The following is a 21,709-nucleotide window of genomic DNA, read 5'->3' as shown; positions in this document are numbered from 1 at the left end:
AGAGTTGGTTTACTAGGAGACATCTTTTTAAATGATGGATGACATTTAAGCTAATCAGGTAAAGCCTATAGAATGCCAGAGTTAGGGAGACTAGAGATACCAGAACAAGTAGACATAGAAGTTGAAGAAATACTAACAGAACTAGTGAGAAGACTGTTTGTTAACCAAACCCGTATGTCCAAGATTTTGTGTCCAACAGGTGAATTACAGGAGAAGGTGATTCACTCAATCCAACCAGGAGACTGGGTGTGGATCCAGTCCCTGAGGAGAAAAGACTGGAAGCAGCCCCGTTGGGAAGGCCCATACCAGGTTCTGTTAACCACTGCCTTTGCCATTAGAAAAGCTGAGAGAGTCACTTGGGTCCACGTTATCCACTGCAAGGAGGTATGTACACATATGAGCACTGCTGATCACACACAGAGTTAGGAGAAGAACCGAGTACCAACAGGGTCCGGGGGTTACCTCTTTAACGAAGATTCCCTATCCCGACCGTTCATCACTGTGTGTGCTCCTAGAGGTGTGAGTATGGGGTGGTACCTAGCAGATCGACTAAGGGCAGGAGAGGGTTGGTGGTTTTGGGAAGAGTAGAGACTCTGAGCTGCATCATAGTCTAATCTTTCTGATACATTCAGATCCACCACCTTCTGGTACTAATCATAAGATACCGTTGTCATTGAGAAGAAGTAAAAGATGAACTATATAATACACTGATGAGTGACATGCAGAATAAGGAATCAAAGAAGATCAAGATGTAGAATTTAAGGTAAACATTAAACAATTTCCTGGGGAAGCAGACAACTGTACAGGAATTGGGTTGCCAGATTGAAGTACTCAGCCAACCCACCTCGGTTCACCTTAACTCCTGATGAGTACCAGTGTTATAGATACAAGAATGGCACCGAGAACTTAGATAATTTTAATGGCTGAAAGGTAATCATTAATGTGACTGACTTAGGTTTGAAAGCACAGGAGAAAATGTTTAACCTCATAGCACCTATAACTGATGTAGGGTGGGCTAGTACCAGGACGCATACGGCAGAAATTACCACAAAGGGTGGTTAGGAACTTGCCCCCTGGGGTTATTGGTCCAACCAGTTCGAGTTAGTCATCAGAGGCCAGTTATAGGTGGCTAAAGTAGGCACAGGAGGAGTTTTGACCAGGATGGGAGTAGCTTTGTCTAGATGGATGCTATTGGCATCCTCAGGGAAGTTCCAGATGAATACAAAGCTATGAATCAAATATGTGAAGGCTTTAACACTACATTATTTTGGTGGTTGACAATAAATAGAAATGTGGATTGGATTAATGACATCTTTTATAATCAACAGAGATTCATGAATGAAACCGGGGATGCAGTAAAGAGGTTCTCTGACCAATTATCCGCCACCTCCCTCATGACCTGGTAAAATAGACTGACTCTCAATATATTATTGGCAGAAGAGGGCGGTGTAGGTAGAATGATTAGGTTAATTGCTGTACGTACATTCCTGATAACACAGCTCATGACTGGGAAATGGAAAAGTGTTGTAAGAACTGTATTATGGGCTGCTTTCACCTGTATGAGTGTGGATGTTGTCTCGTCCCATGTGTAAGAGGTTTAATCACCAGGACTCTCGAGAGATCGATGACGCAGCAGTTGGTGAGATATGGACCGATTCCGAGCTCCGATCGGATGGCGAATGCAGGCCTCCAGGCCAGGAAGATGGCTCCGTTTCTTTTGATCATGAGATGCCAATGTTTGATGAAACAATTTTCAACGTTTAGATGACTGTTCCTTTAATGAAAATGATGATGAAAATCCTGAATCGAAGTGTCATAATTGGAAATAGGCACGGGACAGTCATTGATGAGTATAGAATATACATGTATTGGCCTTGTTAAATTCTTGTATCACAATTGTGTTTACTTATAGCGTGTGATTATGTGTGATTACATATAATGTGTGATTATTTGTGTTTCCATATAGCGTGTGATTATTTGTGTTTCCATATAGCGTGTGATTATTTGTGTTTCCATATAGTGTGTGATTATTTGTGTTTCCATATTGCGTGTGATTATTTGTGTTTCCATATAGCGTGTGATTATTTGTGTTTCCATATAGCGTGTGATTATTTGTGTTTCCATATAGCATGTGATTAGTAGGGTTCTCATATAGCATTTGATCATCATGGTGAATTATTTAATCATTTAAGAGTGGAATTGATAAGAGAATTATCTAATAAAGGTAAATGAATCAATAAAGCATGATCTATTAGTCATACAGCATTGTTAATGAATAATCAATGTAATGATCAATGTAGTGATCGATTGGTCTGATTAGTTCCAGAAAGTCCAGGAACCACTGGAGAGGGAAAGAAATGTGTGTTTGCAATTAGTATAGAGAGCAGGGGACAGATGGTAAAGGGAGTAAAACTTCAAAGGGTTCCTAACCTTGAGGGAAAGGAACAGGCTGAGCTAGGTAGTGATAAAGTGTGGGAATGGGGGATGCAGGTCACCAACAGTTTGTGTGTAAATGCATGTGCGTAAGTAAGCAAGAACTATATAATGACTGTTTTGTTATCCTGACCTCAGAACGTTCTCATGAATAAAGCTACAGAAACCTTTTGCAGAAAGCTGAGTCCTTGCCTAATTATTTAACCCATTGTCTTACAAACCTTGGGCATTAGTCAAGGCGAATTGATTATTATTATCAAGAAATAAAATTCCTTTAACAGAAAGAGAGGAGGATGGTATTGGCATTCAACTAGTCAACATTTTTTGTTTTACTTTGCCGTGCGCACACTCACAGAGACAGAAATCAGTACCATGGACAGCCACATGATATTTTGCAATATTGATTGGACTAAATTGTTTTTGGTATCTCTAAGTTTGTTTTGGGCCTCCCGAGTGGCGCAGTGGTCTAAGGCGTCACTACAGACACGGGTTCAATCCCAGGCTGTGTTGCAGCTGGGCCGCGACCAGGAGACCCATGAGGCGGTGCACAAATGGCCAGTATCGTCCAGGTTAGGGGAGGGTTTGGCCGGCCGGGATGTCCTTTTTCCATTGCGTTCTAGTGACTCCTTGTGGCAGGCTGGACACATGCACGCTGACTTCGGTTGCCAACTGTACGGTGTTTCCTCCGACACATTGGTGTGGCTGGCTTCCGGGTTAAGCGAGCAGTGTGTCAAGAAGCAGCGCGGCTTTCAGGAAAGTACCTGTGTAATTGCGCACCCAGCTCACTCAGGTGCTTCGCTATATCACATTTGACATTGTCCGTAAGCTTGAGTTCATTTGCACACAAATAAATCATACAATGATTGAAAGACCTGTGTGTTGTCCTTGTTAATGCAGACAGAGAAGAGCTCCAACTTATTAATCATAGCCTCAATTTTGTCCCGCACATTGAATATAGTTGCGGAGAGTCTCTGTAATCCTAGATTCAGATCATTTAGGTGAGAAAAAACATCACCCAGATAGGCCAGTCGTGTGAGAAACTCGTCATCATGCAAGCGGTCCGACAAGTGAAAATGATGGTCAGTAAAGAACACTTTAAGCTCGTCTCTCAATTAAAAAAAAAAAAACGTGTCAATTCTTTGCTCCTTGATAACCAGCGCACTTCTGTATGTTGTAAAAGCGTTACATGGTCGCTGCCCATATCATTGCATAATGCAGAAAATACACGGGAGTTCAGAGGCCTTGCTTTAACAAAGTGAACGATTTTCACTGTAGTGTCCAAAACGTCTTTCAAGCTGTCAGGCATTCCCTTGGCAGCAAGAGCCTCTCGGTGGATGCTGCAGTGTACCCAAGTGGCGTCAGGAGCAACAGCTTGCATGCGCGTTACCACACCACTATGTATCCCTGTCATGGCTTTTGTGCCATCAGTACAGATACCAACACATCTTGACCACCAAAGTCCATTTGCTGTCACAAAGCTGTCCAGTACTTTAAAAATATCCTCTCCTGTTGTCCTGGTTTCCAGTGGTTTGCAGAAGAGGATGTCTTCCTTAATTGACCCACCATAAACGTAATGGACATATACCAGGAGCTGTGCCAGGCCCGCCACGACTGTTGACTCATCCAGCTGTAACACAAAGAATTCACTAGCTTGTATGCGAAGCAGTAATTGTTTCAAAACATCTGTTCTTCCTTCAGCCATATACACGGCAGAAGGAAGAATTAAGTCGTCCACAATAGTATGGGGTTTGCCTGTCCTAGCACTCGGTAGCTCACCATATAAGACGCTTCTAGCCCCTTATTTTTAATGGTATCTGTTGCTTTTATACATGTCTTACTACTCGAAAGTCATCTTAATTCTTGCTCAAAAAACTCCCGTAGCTTATTTTTCAAATTGGCATGTTTCACTTGTAAATGTCTGTGCAAAAGTGAAGGTTTCATCGAGTTGTGAGAAAGTACATTTGAACATATAACACACTGTGGCTGAGGAAAGGCACTACTCCCAGTATAAGCGAACCCCAAATCAATGTAGTTCTCATCATATTTGCGCCTCTTCGATGGTCCAACGTCCCTGTCTGTTGCTTTCCCGGGTAAGGGGGCAGTAGCTCTTCGGCTGCATCAGATTCACAACTGTCAGTGTTCATGCTAGATGGGCTAGCAACAAATGTAGAATTACTGCTGCTAGCATTGGATTTGCTCGTAGAAGCAGAACAACTTGTGTCGTGTGCAGGTGTAGTACTGCTGTTACGATGCAGGATGCGGGCCTTACTTTTTTTAGCCATTCATCAATTTTCGATCAAATGGAATGAGCAGCAGCTACGTTTGGCTACAAGTGGACCGTTAGTGGAATTCCCACGAGAGAGTAACGGTTCATGTGATTGGATGTTAATTATTTGACTAGGCTACCTGTATTTGACATTGTGTTGTTATTTCGCTGAACACTAGATGGTTTCATTTTATTTTTGGCAGTGAAACGAGGCTACTCATGTGAGAAAAAAACATCACCCAAATGTATAGCCCCGTTGGAAAATCTAAATAGACTGTTTGAAAATGTGAATCACGGCATTGCGCCCCAGTTTGGGAATAGCCGTTGTAGTGGATCGTTGCTTCTCCCTGCAAAGACGAGAGAAATGCATGGAAGAGATAAGACAGACAGTAACTCAAAGACCACCTAAATATAATGAAAAACCATGATGCAAATCCACATCGACACTTCCTCCAGGGGTCATATTACTCAAACTTAAATATATAGCCTATGGGGTTTCTCCAGGCAATACAGTATTGATAGATCTACCTAACCTGACATTGGCTCCCTTCCCTGGTTCGTCCGGGGACTCGAGTGACAGGCAGGTCATAGTCAACCAGGTATTGCCAAACAATCCATGAGTACAAAGTGTGTCTGCAATTAATTTCAACGGAAAATCATGAAGGACAAGACTGCACAATATAGCAGTATTTAAGCCAAACAAAGGTGCTTCGGCAAGTGTAGAAACATAAGAATTACAGATCCTCTGATAAAACTGCACAAAGTTTGCAAGTAATATCAATAAATACCACTGTGACAATTTCAACTCAGTGGACATAGCATGCAAATAAATGAAAGAGTCAGCGAAGCCTAAGGGCAACAATGGCACATTATAATCCTTTAATATAGACAGTGGAGCATGTCTCTAATCCTAAACACAGACCATGGTGGCGTAGTCATTGAACTCACATAGCTTTCTGTGTCGTCACAATGGATTCTAAAAACAACATTGCCACTCCACACTGGTGACGTGAGGGCCCAAACTCCTGGCTATTGTCCTGTTCTCACTAGCTCTGAGGTGTCCTTCTTGTTCAACATCTAATTGTGACAGCAGCCCTTTTCAGACTGACTGGTCATTTACTGCCAAAAAATACAGAATCCAGGATAAAATACTGTGGCTTTGGACTTTCTATTTTTATCTACTGGTAAGTGTTAATCTTGTCAGTGTTGGTATATGGTTTGGGTTGTGTGGCTATCAAAAAAATATCTAGAGAAAATACACTAACTGGTTTGTAGCATTTTGTAGTATCAAACCAAAATGTATTGACAAGTTGATTCCAAGCCCTGTTAATGTACCTGGCCAGCCTGAATCATCTTTGCCACCTCCACCTTTGTCTTGCCCTTCACAGATTTGCAGTTCACTCCTGTGATCTCGTCGCCAGCCGCCAGAGTCCCCTCCAGAGCAGCAGGGGTGTTGTCAAAGACCTGACAGAGATCCCAGTTACAGGTAAAGAATATATCCAATAATGACAAAAAACTAAGCCAAAAGAGCTCAGAGCCTTAAAACAAACTGCTTTAAGAAAGTTCAAGAAAAAGTTGTATACAATGCATCTATAATCTAATGTTTCTGATTTTGTTAACACTCTGGATACATAGCTTCTGAACCAAACACAACCGCTCTAATGGACTGAGGTACAGGTACATAATACCTGTACAATGTAAAGACAGGGACAGTACTGCGCCCCTCCCCTGATGCATCCTTCTTCAGGGATATAGTCCCAGGGACTGTAGGGATCCCCCTGTTGAAGAATAATTGGAGATTCTTTCAATAAATTGTCTGTCTAGTGTCTACAATATGATTTGGGAAAGCAAGCGCTGTCAAAGCCAATTAGATGAGATGTACAGTGCAATTGGAAAGTAGTCAGACCCCTTCACTTTTTTACCTTCATCAATCTGCACACAATACCCCCATAATGGCAAAGCAGAAACAGGTTATTAGAAATTTTGGCAAATGTATAATAACCCCCCCCCCCCCACCTGAAAATATTACATTTACATAAGTATTCAGACCTTTTACTCAGTACTTTGATGAAGCACCTTTAGCAGTGATTACAGCCTCAAGTCTTCTTGGGTATGACGCTACTAGCTTGGCACACCTGTATTTGGGGAGTTTCTCCCATTCTAGTCTGTAGATCCCCTCAAGCTCTATCAGGTTGGATGGGGAGTGTCGCTGCACAGCTATTTTTAGGTCTCTCCAGAGATGTTTGATCAGGTTCAAGTCCGGGCTCTGGCTGGGCCACTCAAGGACATTCAGAGACTTGTCCCGCAGCCACTCCTGCGTTGTCTTGGCTGTGTGCTTTGGGTCATTTTTGTCAATGTGAACCTTTGCTCGAGTCGGTGGTCCTGAGCGCTCTAGAGCAGGTTTTCATCAAGGACCTCTCTGTACTTTGCTCCGTTCATCTTTCCCTTGATCCTGACTAGTCTCCCAGTCCCTGCTACTGAACAACATCCCCAAAGCATGATGCTGACACCACCATGCTTCACCGTAGGGATGGTATTGGCCAGGTGATGAGCGGTGCCTGGTTCCCCCCAGATGTGATGCTTGGCATTCAGGCCAAGGTGTTCAATATTGGTTTCATCAGACTAGAGAATCTTGTTTCTCATGGTCAGAGTCCTTTAGGTGCCTTTTGGCAAACTCCAAGTGGACTGTCATGTGCCTTTTACTGGAGGAATGGCTTCAGTCAAGCCACTCTAGCATAAAAGCCTGATTGGTGAAGTGCTGCAGAGATGGTTGTCCTTCTGGAAGGTTCTCCCATCTCCACAGAGGAACTCTGGAGCTCTGTCAGAGTGACCGTCGGGTTCTTGGTCAGTTTGGCCAGGCAGCCAGCTCTAGGAAGAGTCTTGGTGGTTCCAAACTTCTTCCATATAAGCATGATGGAGGCTACTGTTCTTGGGGACCTTCAATGCTGCAGAATATTTATGGTACCCTTCCCCAGATCTCTGTCTTGACACAATCCTGTCTCAAAGCTCTACGGACAATTCCTTCAACCTCATGGCTTGGTTTTTGCTCAGCCATGCACTGTCAACTGTGGGACCTTATATAGACAAGTGTGTGCCTTTCCAAATTATGTCAATTGGATTTACCACAGGTAGACAATCAAGTTGTAGAAACATCTCAAGGATGATCACTGGAAACAAGATGTATCTGATCTCAATTTCGAGTCTCATGGCAAAGGGTCTGAATACTTGTAAATAAGGTATTTCTGTTTTGTTTTTTTATAAATACATTTGCAAACATTTCTAAAAACCTGTTTTCACTTTTTTTTACATGTAGAACATGAAAAGGATGCAAATCATATTTACTTACAGTTTGTCCTCATCCAACTCATAGTCCATGTCTGTGAACATTCCAGGACTGTTTATCCTATATAATCTGGCTAAGAGGAAAACAAGAATGGAATTGATTAATCTTAGTCAAGCAGTAGCTATGTCTATAAAGACATAAAAAAATAAGTTAACTAGTTACCTCACACAAAATTCCATCACTGGTTAAGGTTGCCAATGCTGACACAGTAACTGAACATGTGGGCAACAAATAACTTGAAAGCTTTCCTTTATTTGCTGGAAATAAATGGGAATTCACTAGCTGCTGTCAGTTAATGATGAAGCCAACACAGCTGGTAGATAGCTGAGCCTAGCTTGAACCAGTACCTGGGCTTTAGTTGACGATGAATATGACGAGATCCTCGTCTCCTCAAGCACAGCTAGTCGGTCCTGGTTCAAGTCTAGCTAGGCTTTTATTTAACCAGGCAAGTCAGTTAAGAACAAGTTCTTATTTACAATGACGGCCTACCCTGTCCAAACCCTAACCCGGACAACGCTGGGACAATTGTACGCCGCCCTATGGGACTCCCAATCACAGCCAGTTGTGATACAGCCTGGAATCGAACCAGGGTCTGTAGTGATGCCTCTAGCACTGCGATGCAGTGCCTTGGTCCACTGCGCCACTCGGGAGGTTATGTTGTCGCAAAAGTCAAACGTACTTTTGTAAAGAAAGCAACAACAAAAAAACTGGCAAGCTACCTCCCTAAATAATGGTTAGCTTACTTGCTAGCTAGGCTACCTAATGTTGGCAGCTGTCAGCAGTAGGTGTATTGCAAATGATAAAAAAAGAAAGGTGGCCACTGGCCAGCTATTTACCTCCGACACAGTTGATGACACGCGCGTTGTTATCATAACACAAACGTTTATCTCATGCCCCTGGGGAATGTTTCTTTAAATGTACATTTTATTTTAGATTATTTTGTATTTCTTCGGACCACTTCACGGGTTATTTATCTGTCAAAAAGAAGATTCTGTTTACATGTCTCGTCACTTCCGGGAATTTGGCGGAAACTGTCATTGATTCTTTTTCCCTTCTCCCCATAGAGATGGTCAGCGCTATCCTGGACCTTGGGACGTCCCACCCTTACCTTAACCCCTATATATGCCTGCAGTCATATATCTTAGTGATGTCACTGCCAACGTCATTACCTTCTACTCATGAGACCAAACCCATGCCTACACAGCTACATAAACAAGAGTTTCAGAGGTACATTTAAAAAATAAATAAATACACAAGTCAGAAAGAACAAATTCTTATTTACAATGACGGCCTACCCCAGCCAAACCCGGCCCAATTGTGCGCCGCCCTATGGGACTCCCAATCACAGCCGGATGTGATGCAGTGACGCCTCTTGCACTGAGATGCAGTGTCTTAGACCACTGTGCCACTCGGGAGCTGCATTTAATTGTTTTTGTGTTTATATCACACAGAGGGACCCATAATATTAATTTATGCATAAAAAATAAATAAACTACCAGTTTCACAAATTATTGTTCAAAAGAGGAGGACAGACCAGAGAATGGTTTTGTTTTGGTATACTGTATGTGTGAAATCAATTCATGTTAGACAGACATGTATTATATGTATTATATATCCAGGTTCCAGATCGACCTGGGCTGTGATGAAGATGACCTGGCACTGCACTTTAACCCACGCTTCAATGATGACACTGATGGTACTGTGCTCGTGTGCAACTCAAAGATTGCCGGCTGCTGGGGTGATGAGAAGAGAGTGATCCACAATCTCCTCCAAAGGAGTTCTACATTCAAGGTGTGAAAATGGAGGTTGAAAATATGGAGGGAGGGGGGTTTGGTCCTGACTAGACAAATGGAGAATCTTGGGCATAGTGTTTCAGGTGTTCAATATAACAGAAACAATTAGGGCCTATATCCATGTAATCTACCACTAGTATTGTTTTAAGGAAACTAACGCTAATACACTGCACAGTGCTTAGTCCAGCTTGTTCGTTGCAATTGGCCATGTGGGTGTAAGGGTGAATGTGCTGCAACACTAATGATGTAAACAAACGGGGTTTCTCCCTCTCAAGATTGTGCTGAAGCTGATGGGCGACATGTTTGAAGTGGAGATGCCTGATGGACAGGAGATCTAGTTCCCCAATCGTGAAGGCCTAGACGTCATTACCTACATTCGTATCAAAGGAGACCTCAAACTTACTTCTTTCAAAATCTACTAGTCCCCAATATATGAGGGGTGATTTAGTTAGATCAATGGGTTAGGACAGGAGCAATGACATTTATCAAATCATTGTTGTAATATATGTATTAGTGAACTGTTGGACATATTAAATATGTATCTGGGTTGACCACAGTCTATCATTGTTTATCTTTTTTTTCCCCATAGTACGGTATATTTCTTGCAATAATATTCACAATCGCATGTACACTAAACACAAGGGTAATATGAGGATGAGGTAATGGTACTATTTGTCAATCATTTTGATTCCTTTACTACTACTACTACAAAAAGTGTTGCACCCACATCTTGGCCAGGTGAAATATTGGAGTCAATATTGAATTATACTGGTGAGAAAGAGCAAACAATATGTCATAATTTCGGAGCGTTTATTGAGTATTTGCTTACGGTAATACAATACAATAGTACAAGGATTTATCACTTGACAGGAAATGTGATAAATTGTTCACACTCAAAACATCTGCATATACATTTTTGATCCCAAAATGAGGCCAATAACTAGGCTTTTTCCTGTTAGTCTATCAGATTGAGTTAAATGATTGAATCAAAATAAGACGTGTAATAGGCCTAGCTGATTAGAATAATAAAAGCGGTGATTTATTGTACATTGCTCAAGGGCACATTGCCAAGAGGTTTTTCAGTTTCTGACTATGTTCATGTTTACAATGTCAACATGTTTACAATATCATGCTTGTGCCATCATGTCTGTATGTTTTTACTATTTGAGCTCCCCTTAGATTTTCTTTAAGCTTTCAATAGCTTGCTGTTTTGTGAACTTCCTCCAGTCATCTGGAATTTCACCTCTGCCCTGGAATTTTTTGTCATAATACCTTTCCAGATCTTCTTGAAATCGACAAACAAACCACTTCCAGTACGGAAGTTCAGAGAGGTCTGGTGTGATGCTCCAAACAGCAAATCTTGGGCCAGCTTTTCTGTATTCTTTGAAAAGATATATATCCTCTGATTCATGGGAGGGGTAAAACCGGCCATTACTTGTTACTGAAGTTGTACAAAAATCTATACAAAATTCTACTGTGTTTCTGAAGTGGTATCCATTGATTCCTTTAGGGCGATGAAAAGGGACATAGTGATCATTTGGTTTGTGCCCCTCCATGGTGTTTGTACAGATGGCTTTACAGAAGGGACACTGTACCCAGCAGCAATCACAAAAATGTTTGATCAGAATCTCATCTGGCCTCTCCCTGAACTGCTTCATGTCCAGGAGTGACACGTTGCTGAGGCTTCTGTTGATCTCCATGATTCTGTTGGCAAGACCTTCCCTTACCTCTTCTTCGAGGAAGTCAAAGTCGGTTATGTCACAGAAATCACTGAAATGCTTTTCAGCAAATTTCAGCTCATCTTTTAGAGCACTGGAAAACTCTCTAAGCCACATGTTGGTGTCTCCATTCTTGTTTTTGACCGTCTTTGTTGCTGTATGCACTGCATGGCTCACACGCTGCTCTTTAACTGTTATGTTCCCTTCAATCAAGGCAAGGACTTTGGACCTTTCTGTGAGCATATATTTCTCTACATCCTCTCTAATACATTTCTCAAAGTGTTCCCTTGGGTTGTGAATGTAGGTCATGAACTTGTCAAAGTTCTCCTTCTCCGCCAGTGATATCAGGATGTGTTTCTCCATGTTAGACCTGTTTCCACTGAATGGTGGGTGACTTAATCGCATTTCTCCAGCCAAGTCAATGGCCGTCTGGTCATAGACCGCCTGTACAATCGATTCTTTCAGTGTGTTGCAAATTAACTCACCAAGCACAGCTGCAGATGAGGAACCTTTGCAGTATCTCTTGAAAATCTTGTCGTACTGTGGCCTCTTCTGCTCCAGGTAAGTAAGGGCATCATTGTTGCTTCTGAATTTGCTATGGGAATCTGCTAACTTACTTCCTGCAAGCTCACACACATGAAGTGAAAGATCAATCGTAAACTCCTTTTTGAATGCATATTTTCTTGTCTTCGATTCAAATTCCTTCACGCTTTCTTTGACATGAGTTGCTATTTCTTGCATGTAACTGTCATTGTATCCCATCTTTTCTATGGGCTTTGTCTCGATTATCTTCTGGCTTTGTTTGACAACATCATTGGTGAATGCTCTTATCAATTCCTGATCTGTGTATGTTAGAATGTTGCTTGGACCAATGTGGTCAATTGTCTTGTTCTCTGGAGACTTAAACCCCCAAAAACTCTTAAAAGCACCCCACACATAATTTTTCTGCAATTGGTCATTGTTTGGCTTCCTTTGAGCATTTTTTGAGTGCTGATCGTCGTTAAAAAGATCTTGGTGCTTGGATACAATTGCATAGTTCGAATAACTCCCCAAGGTACAAATCTTATGGTACATTCCGCAACTTTTCCGATCATGAACAAGAGACGATTCATTACCGATCTCTCCAAGGATACAAGTCACATCATCCAATATGTTTATGTCCATAATGGAAGGTGTATCATTGGTCAACTCAGCAACCCACACTCCCCAAAGAGTATTGAATTCATTCTCAAGTTGTTTTTCATCCTTTGCCTTGTCCTTCAGTTTTGAGGCAAGTTCTTTGCTCTTTTGGAAGAGCTTGTTTTCATACTGTGTCTTCTTGTCATCCAGCTTTTTGCGCGCATCCCTCTGCTGAATAACCTCCTCTAACTTTCTTTTTGCTCCCTTCACAAGTTCATCATAAAGCTCACAAATTTTGGTTTGAAATCTCCCTCGCCACTGAATCAGCATTTCTTTATCTCTGTGTTCATCAAAGTACTTTTCCATTGATTTGTCCACTTCTTCACGAGTCTTTCTCATTTCTTCAACAAGGTAATGTCTCTCAACCCTGTGAAGTTTTCCATTTTCGATTCGATTGTGCAGTTGATTTTCAATGCTTAGCATGGCACTCCTGAGAGCCCAGATCCATTTTCCATACTGAATCTCAAGTTTTCTGTAAACTGCAATTTCTAGTGTGTTTTTGAAGCTGAACACAAAGTTTTCATTCAGCAGTGCATTCCAAAGGTCTTGGATACTGCTTTTGAACTGTGATAATGTCATGCCAAAAGACTTTGATGTTTTAGAGAGGATTGTTTTCCTTAGCTCCTGGACATTCTCACTGTAGCATGGGTTTGGTGGGGCCATGGGTGGGCTGCCCTCCCACAGCTGGGAAAAGTATTTCACATCTCTTTGTATGTCAAATGCAATGACATCGCTGAAACACTCTGCATTACTGTCCTCTTCTTTGGCAGCTAACTGGGTCATCTCGTCTAGTTTGTCCTGTAAGCGCCTCTTTCCCTCCATGTTTTTCTCTCCAGCCATGATGTCTCCAACATTCTGGTGCACAAACACACAACTTGGAGACAAATTAACTTTCTTCATCCTCATGAAGGCCTGAACAGCTATCTGAATGATGTCTTGCATCTCAGCAGGATTCTCTCCAAATATGTTGATCATGGTCATGTTTCCAAGGCCAATGACAAATGTTGCAAGTTCATTGTCATGGTGCACTGTTTCCTTTCCTGCCAACTCTAAAGCTCGAAGTCCCTCAGTGTCAACAACAAGAACATAATCAAACCTAAAGTCATCTTTCATCTCCTCGGTCACTTTCACCAGCTGCATGAAAGCACCTCTGGTACACCTTCCAGCACTTACTGCGAATTGCAGTCCAAACATTGCATTCAGCATTGTAGATTTCCCAGTGCTCTGGATTCCCAAAATGGACAAAACAAAGACTTTCTGATGTCCTAGTTTCTTGATAACTTCATCTAAAACCCCATTAATCCACATCAGTGGCACATGAGCTGCGTCACCATCCATTAGTTCCACTGGGTGTCCCGATATCATAAGTTCTGCCGCAAGCTCTGGAAGGTAAGACACGGTCACCTCACTTTCTCTTTTGCTTTGCCTGGCCACAGATGCATGGGCTTCATAGATCTGTCCCATTTCCCTTAGGATGTGTTCAAATCCGAAGGTTGCTGCTTGTAGCTTTCCTGATATTTTTCCAGCTCCATTCGTCTCATTTTCAGTTGCTCTGATTTATCATGCTTCTTTTTCAAAGCCAGGACCTCGGACCACTTTTCATCATATTTGTGATGAAGGTCTGAGAGCTCATCCGAGGACAGGTCATCCAGTAGTATCCCTACCCACTTGAGGAAATATGATTTTTCTTTTTCTCCCAGAGATCGTAGACTTGTGATAAACATCTGCATGAGTTCAGTAAAGGCAACTTTATGTTGATGGTGTCGAATTTGCATCATTTCATGTTGTATTTTACTTCTTTCCATCTCTAGATTCCCTTGGAGACGATAAAGGTCTTTATTTCTTTGACACCAATCATGCCACAGCCTTCCTTGACATGGAAGAAATTTTTCTTTGATCTTGGACAGTTCCATTTCCTTAAGCAGATCCGTTATCTGCAGAGCATTAGTCTTCCCTACTTGGCAATCTTCATCATCCTCATCTACCCTAAACCCTGAGTACTCTGCCATGTCCTCAAGTTTGAAGGAGCAACATGGTCTTGACAAATTATTTCTAATGATCCTTTTTAGTTCCTCAGACACATCTGACTGATTTCTGTCTCTCAAACCCATTTTGTACTTTCCCTTTTTAATTTCAGTTGCAACAGAATCCTCTTCAGTGAGCAGACATATCAGAGGTTTAGAAGACTTGAACAGCTCCTGCACGATTGCCATACTTTTGTCGCCTTTTCCAAGACTTGGTAAAAGGATAACATTGACTGAGGCTTTTTCAATCAGTCTGTCACGCTGAATTTCTTTCGCAATTGCGTCACCATGGAGATTACAGAATGCAACACAGTCAGTGAAAATATCATTGGGCTTCCCAGCAGGACAATACCATGCAATCTCTACCACCCCATCCATTAGGAGGCAGGTTTTACTGCTTCCTGGACAGTGTCTGTGGAAGAATGTGCTGTGACGTTGGTTGATCAAGTTGCTCATCAGCTGAGATTTTGATGAGGACACAGAACCAAGCCTAAAGAATGACACCATTGGTGTTTCTGCCTTGTAAATAGGCATACTTTGGGTGGTGAGCATATTAGAGTCATTAGTGGACTTCCAGGTTTTTCTGATTTGTCGAAATGTCCACAAAGGGCATTCAATCTCTTCGGTGAAGGGGTTTGGCACAAGCAAAGGCAAGGCATACTGACACAAGGACAGCTTTGTAACCATGAACTGCCGAAGGAAACTGTCTGAACAGTGAAACACTGCCATCTGGACGTCCATTGGGTGAACATGCGTGTTCCTCTTTATATCACCAGAGACTGTGTTCTTGTTGAAAAGGGCATCAAAGGCACTTTCTTCTGTTTCTGCATTATCATTTCTGTTGTCATTTGTGTCATGCATCTCACTATTCTCATCTCTTACAGGAATGTACCTGGCTCTGTAGTCCAGCATCAACAACCTTTGTAGGAAAGTATGAGCAAGTTTGTTCTCTGTTTGGGGTTCGTGTTGATGTTGAGCAGAAGAGCCAATGTTCAGGAAGTCTGCAGTTGTCAACTTATCTTGATATTTATCTTGAAGGTGAAGTCTACACATGAGCTCTTCTACTTTTGCTAGTTGTATCTTTTCTGGGATGTTTTTTTCAATTAAACTCCTGTCGATTTCCTCAAGTATCTTTTCTTCTCCCTTTAACGTTAACCAAACACATTTTAATAGCTTAGTAAGTCAAAACATCTGCCGTACTATCAACACACATACTTAAGAGTGACGCAGAGTGATATTTAAGAGATACAGTCTCCAGTGAAAGTCTACACACCCCTTGCAGTCTAACATTTTGCAGCCTTAAAATGTTATCTAAAAAGGGATTAAATTCGATTTTTTTCCCCTACCGATCTACACAATCTACTCCACATTTTCAAAGTGAAAGAAAAATTAAAGAATAGTGTCAATTTATTACAAATAAAAAAACAAAGATGTCTTGATTGCGTATGTCTTCACACCCCTGAGTAATAATTGGTGGAAGCACTTTTGGAAGGCATTACAACCTTTTACCTGGGCTTTGGTACTTTCATATTTCTTCCTGACAAACTCCCCAGTCCCTGCTGGTGACGAGCATACCCATAACAGGATGCTGCCACCAAAATAGTTGAAAATACAGGAGGGTTTCACTCTGTGTTGAATTGGATTTGACCCAAGCCTGTAGATTTTAATCTAGGCCAAAAGGTTATTTTATTTTCCGTATTGTCTTGCATGATTACTTAACAGCCTTGGATGATTTGGAGTGGATTTTTTAATCACAGGATTCCTCCTTTTCACTTTGTCATACAGGTCAGTAATGTGGAGTGGATGCAATGTTGTCGATCCTATGTATTTCCTCAGTATTGTGGTGGTAGCATTATTTTATGGGCATGGTTGTTACCGGCAGGGACTGGGGAGAATTGTATTTTTCAGCAAGACAATTACACAAATGGGAATGCCAAAGACACCAGAATGTATTTCCGATAGTTGTTCAGTGTTCCCGAATGGTCCAGTCTCAGTCCTGACTTAAATCTGCTTGAAAATCAGACACAAGGTTTGAATATTGCTATCAATGATTCCCAACCAAAATTACTGAGCCTGAGCAATATTGTTGTGCAAAGTTGGTAGAATCTTATTCAAAATGATTAACAGCTGCCAAAGATGCTTCCACCATGTGTGAAGACATCTGCAATCAAGACATCTTGTTTTTTTGTTTTTTTTTCATTCATTTGGAAAGTGTTCAATAATTTTTCTTTCACTTTGAAAATGTGGAGTAGGTTCTGTACATAAGTAGGAAAAATAGAATTTTAAGGCAGCAAAATGCAAAGACTGTACAAGGGTTGTGTAGAATTTCCCAAGGAACTGTATTTGAGCTTACCAGAGCTTGTTTAAGGATATTTCAAATGTACCTTTTCTTTGTTTGCAACACCATCTTCAGGCAAGTTACCTGGAACTGTAAGTAAGAGGGACAGGAAAAAGTAAAGTGTATATTAGACACGTACAGTATGATGAGCAGAAGTGTTTTCCTAATTTCTCAATCTTTGTGTCATTGATCACTTTTTTACAGGACATGAAAGTTACCATTGTCAACCAAGCTTTTCTAACAACACATAGGGGGAAATCCTCTATCTTCACATGTGAATCTGTTTACACACTTATCCCACTGTTGTCAATACCTAGTCTCGGAAATCCGAGACCTAGAGCAACAGCAGATTGCCCTAAAATCACAAGTTGGGGTGGGCGGGGCTTAAAATGTGAGCACAAATTGTGATCTTGAAAAATAATTGCCTCATATATATGACAGAGGCGGACACAATGTGGACGCAGATAGCTAGGCTAATTATAGCCCCAGCCAGTCAGTGGGTGAAAAATTGTAAGTTACATTGCCTTCAGAAAGTATTTATACCCCTTGACTTTTTCCACATTTTGTTGTGTTACAAGGTGGGATTAAAATGGATTTGTCATTTTTTTGTCAACGATCTAAACAGTACTCTAATGTCAAAGTGGAAGGAAAATTCTAACATTTGTAAAAAAAAAAAAAATACAGTACCAGTCAAAAGTTTGGACAAACTTACTTCATCATGGGGTGGCAAGGTAGCCTAGTGGTTAGCGCATTGGGCTAGTAACCGAAAGGTTGCAAGTTCGAATCCCCGAGCTGACAAGGTACAAACCTGTCGTTCTACCCCTGAACAAGGCAGTTAACCCACTGTTCCTAGGCCGTCATTGAAAATAAGAATTTGTTCTTAACTGACTTGCCTGATAAAAAATTCAAGGGTTTTTCTTTATTTTTACTATTTTCTACATTGTAGAATAGTGAAGACATCAAAACTATGAAATAACACATATGGAATCATGTAGTAACCAGAAAAGTGTTAAACAAATCAAAATATGTTTTATATTTGAGAGATTCTTCAAAGTAGCCACCCTTTGCCTTGATGACAGCTTTGCACACTCTTGGCATTCTCTCAACCAGCTTCATGAGGTAGTCACCTGGAATGCATTTCAATTAACAGGTGTGCCTTGTTAAGTTAATTTGTGGAATTTCTTTCCTTCTTAATGTGTTTGAGCCAATCAGTTGTGTTGTGACAAGGTAGGGGTGATATACAGAAGATAGCCCTATTTGGTAAAAGACCAAGAGCATATTATGGCAAGAACAGCTCTAATAAGCAAAGAGAAACGACAGTCCATCATTACTTTAAGACATGAAGGTCAGTCAATCTGGAACATTTCAAGAACTTTGAAGGTTTCTTCAAGTGCAGTCCAAATACCATCAAGCGCTATGATGAAACTGGCTCTCATGAGGTCCCCCACAGGAAAGGAAGACCCAGAGTTATCTCTGCTGCAGAGAATACGTTCATTAGAGTTATCAGCCTCAGAAATTGCAGCCCAAATAAATGCTTCACAGAGTTCAAGTAACAATAATAAGAAGAGACTTGCTTAGGTCAAGAAACACGAGCAACGGACATTAGACTGGTGGAAATCTGTCCTTTGGTCCAAATGTGAGATTTTTGGTTCCAACCGCCGTGTCTTTGTGAGACGCAGAGTAGGTGAACGGATGTTCTCCGCATGTGTAGTTCAAACCGTGAAGCATAGAGGAGGAGGTGTGATGATGTGGGGGTGCTTCGCTGGTGACATTGTCAGTGATTTATTTAGAATTCAAGGCACACTTAACCAGCATGGCTAACACAGCATTCTGCTGCGGTACACCATCCCATCTGGTTTGTGCTTAGTGGGACTATCATTTGTTTTCAACAGGACAGTGACCCAACACACCTCCAGGCTGTGTAAGAGCTATTTGAACAAGGAGAGTGATTGAGTGCTGCATCAGATGACCTGTCCTCCACAATCACCTGACCTCAACCCAATTGAGATGGTTTGGGATGAGTTGGAACGCAGACTGAAGGAAAAGCAGCCAACAAGTGCTCAGCATATGTAGGAACTCCATCAAGACTGTTGGAAAAGCCTTTCTCATTAAGCTGGTTGAGAGAGTGCCAAGAGCGTGCAAAGCTGTCATCAAGGCAAAGTGTGGCTACTTTGAAGAATCTCAAATATAAAATATATTTTGATTTGTTTAACACTTTTTTGGTTCCTACATAATTCCACATGTGTTATTTCATAGTTTTGATATCTTCACTATTATTCTACAATGTAGAAAATAGTAAAAATAAAGAAAAACCCTTGAATGAGTAGGTGTGTTCAAACTTTTGATTGGTACTGTATATAAAAATGAAACACTAATATATCTTGATTACATAAATATTCAACCCCCTGAGTCGATACATGTTAGAAACACCTTTGGCAGCGATTACAGCTGTGAGTCATTCTGGGTAAATCTAAGAACTGTACACACCTGGATTGTAAAATATTTTTACATTATACTTTTTTAAATTCTTAACGCTCTGTCAAGTTGGCTGTTGATCATAGCTAGACAGACATTTTCAAGTCTTGCCATAGATTTTCAAGCCGATTTAAATCAAATCTGTAACTAGACCACTCGGGAACATTCAATGTTGTCTTGGTAAGCAACTTCAGTGTATATTTGGCCTTGTGTTTTAAGTTATTTTCCTGTTGAAAGGAGAATTTGTCTCTCAGAGTCTGTTGGAAAGCAGACTGAACCAGGTTTTCCTCTAGGATTTTGCGTGTGCTTAGCTCAATTCTGTTTCTTTTTATCCCGACACACTCCCTAGTCCTTACCGATGACAAGTATACCCATAACATCATGCAGCCACTACCATGCTTGAAAATATGAAGAGTGGTGCTCAGTGACGTGTGGGCTTTTCCCCAAACATAACGCTTTGTATTCAGGACATAAAGTTAATTTCTTTGACACATTTTTTGCAGTTTTACTTTAGTGCCTTATTGCAAACAGGATGCATGTTTGGAATATTTGTATTCTCTACAGGCTTCATTTAGGTTAGTATTGTGTAGTAACTACAATGTTGTTGATCCATCCTCTGTTTTCTTCTATTACAGCCATTAAACTCATTGGCCTCATGGTGAAATCCCTGAGTGATTTCCTTCCTCTCTGGCAACTAGGTGTATTGATACACCATCCAAAGTGTAATTACTAACTTCACCATGCTCAAAGGGATATTCAATGTCTGCTTTGCGAGGCATTGGAAAATCTCCCTGGTCTTTGTGGTTGAATCTGTGCTTGAAATTCATTGCTCGACTAAGGGACTTTACAGATAATTGTATGTGTGCAGTACAGAGATGGGGTAGTCATTCAAAAATCATGTTAAACACTATTATTGCACACAGAGTGAGTCCATGCAAGTTATTATGTAACTTGTTAAGGACATTTTTACTCCTGAACTTATTTAGACTTGCCATAACAAAGGGGTTGAATACTTAGTGACTGAACATTTCTAAAAACATAATTACACTTTGACATTATGGGGTATTGTGTGTAGGCCAGTGACACACAATTTCAATTTAATCCATTTTAAATTCAGGCTGTAACACAACAAAATTTCAAGTGGTGTGATTAACTTTCTGAAGGCACTGTAATGTTAGCTGTCAAACTACTCACTTGCGAGTTACAGATTGAAAACATTTTCTGTGATCTCAATCTATCTAGCTACCAATTTTGTGTCTGGTGGGGATGTTTACACCAGGGCAACAAAAATGATGCATCTCTTGCATTAAACTAATACAAAAAGATGTAATTGTCTCGGAACAGGAGTGGAGAAATATTATTTCTTTCTTTCAGCATCTCCTGAGAAAATGCAAATGTTATCTTTGACACTGTTGTACAAGCAGACAGTATTTCGACCACATAAAATGTGCATCCAAGACCAACTGAAGTCTTATCATAAATGGGTTTCATCCTTTTCTCAGCTTAAAACCTGTCAACTGATGACATTTGGATATTTTGCACAGGACCTATCTTTCCACAGTTTTGGAGTTATTGCGTTTTCTCCCCGGTCCCTAAATGAAATGGACAATTTTACCGGTGTTAACTAGATACTGTAGATTACAAATGCATTCATTCTATCTCTGTAAGACATTATTCCGGTGAGCACTACTTTATTTAATCTTCTGGAGCAGCAAGTTATGACAGAAGAGAAGCTGCAACTTGTTGACAAACAAATGGCCTATCAAATGTCTACATTTTTTTATATGGCCTACCAAATGTCAGAAATTATGAGAATCAGCTAAATAAATGATTATGAAATGATTATGGTGGATCAAACCTACTTTTTGAAGTGATTTGTTTGACAATCGGGTGAAAACATCACACAACACCCATGATATGTGAAACTGAGCCTGCACAGACCGTGAAAAATAACAGTAAACGGGATAAGATGTTAACATGTGTCACGATTCCCACCGACGGTGGCGCCCCCTCCTGCTCGGGTGGCGCTCGGCGGTCGTCGTCACCGGCCTATTAGCTGCCACCGATTCCCTTTTGCTTTTCCCTTTTTTTATTTTGTGACACCTGTGGTCAATTAGCCATTAGAGGGGCTATTTAGTTT

At 41.0% G+C, this 21,709-nt stretch overlaps 2 protein-coding genes across 12 annotated transcripts in view; one reads left to right on the top strand and one right to left on the bottom strand.

The window, feature by feature from the left end:
* The window catches only part of LOC106607151 (interferon-induced very large GTPase 1), a 53,063-nt gene that overhangs the window by 10,170 nt on the left and 21,184 nt on the right, over positions 1–21,709 (bottom strand). For 4 of the 11 annotated variants that reach the window (XM_045720434.1, XM_045720439.1, XM_045720440.1 and 1 more), the window contains 2 exons: positions 17,141–17,184; positions 10,629–15,899 (listed from right to left, as the gene is read on the bottom strand). In XM_045720434.1, the coding sequence (XP_045576390.1) occupies positions 11,011–14,196 (3,186 nt within the window). In that variant the 5' untranslated portion in view covers positions 14,197–15,899; positions 17,141–17,184 and the 3' untranslated portion in view covers positions 10,629–11,010. Of the gene's footprint in view, positions 1–6,034; positions 6,478–8,045; positions 8,116–10,628; positions 15,900–17,109; positions 17,185–21,709 lie in introns of those variants that run through there. The other 7 variants (XM_045720442.1, XM_045720443.1, XM_045720441.1 and 4 more) reach the window with 6 other exon arrangements.
* On the top strand, positions 5,580–10,376 carry LOC106607152 (galectin-2-like). The gene is made up of 5 exons (XM_045720446.1): positions 5,580–5,883; positions 6,088–6,185; positions 9,107–9,269; positions 9,662–9,833; positions 10,111–10,376. Exons 3-5 carry the CDS (start codon positions 9,109–9,111, stop codon positions 10,171–10,173), a joined length of 396 nt encoding a protein of 131 aa, XP_045576402.1. The 5' UTR covers positions 5,580–5,883; positions 6,088–6,185; positions 9,107–9,108; the 3' UTR covers positions 10,174–10,376.

The sequence above is a fragment of the Salmo salar genome, chromosome ssa06, assembly GCF_905237065.1.
Source record: "Salmo salar chromosome ssa06, Ssal_v3.1, whole genome shotgun sequence".
Lineage (NCBI taxonomy): Eukaryota > Metazoa > Chordata > Actinopteri > Salmoniformes > Salmonidae > Salmo > Salmo salar.
Note: the sequence above shows the minus strand (reverse complement) of the source record. Positions and strands in the feature narration are given on the sequence as shown.

What these genes read in the sequence shown, in the direction of transcription:
- LOC106607152 (XM_045720446.1), top strand. Translation starts at nt 9,109, where the DNA reads ATGGTCAGCGCTATCCTGGACCTTGGGACGTCCCACCCTTACCTTAAC. An exon ending in CATAAACAAGAGTTTCAGAG is followed by an intron (nt 9,270 to 9,661) that starts GTACATTTAAAA and finishes TTATATATCCAG; the next exon opens with GTTCCAGATCGACCTGGGCT. An exon ending in AAAGGAGTTCTACATTCAAG is followed by an intron (nt 9,834 to 10,110) that starts GTGTGAAAATGG and finishes CTCCCTCTCAAG; the next exon opens with ATTGTGCTGAAGCTGATGGG.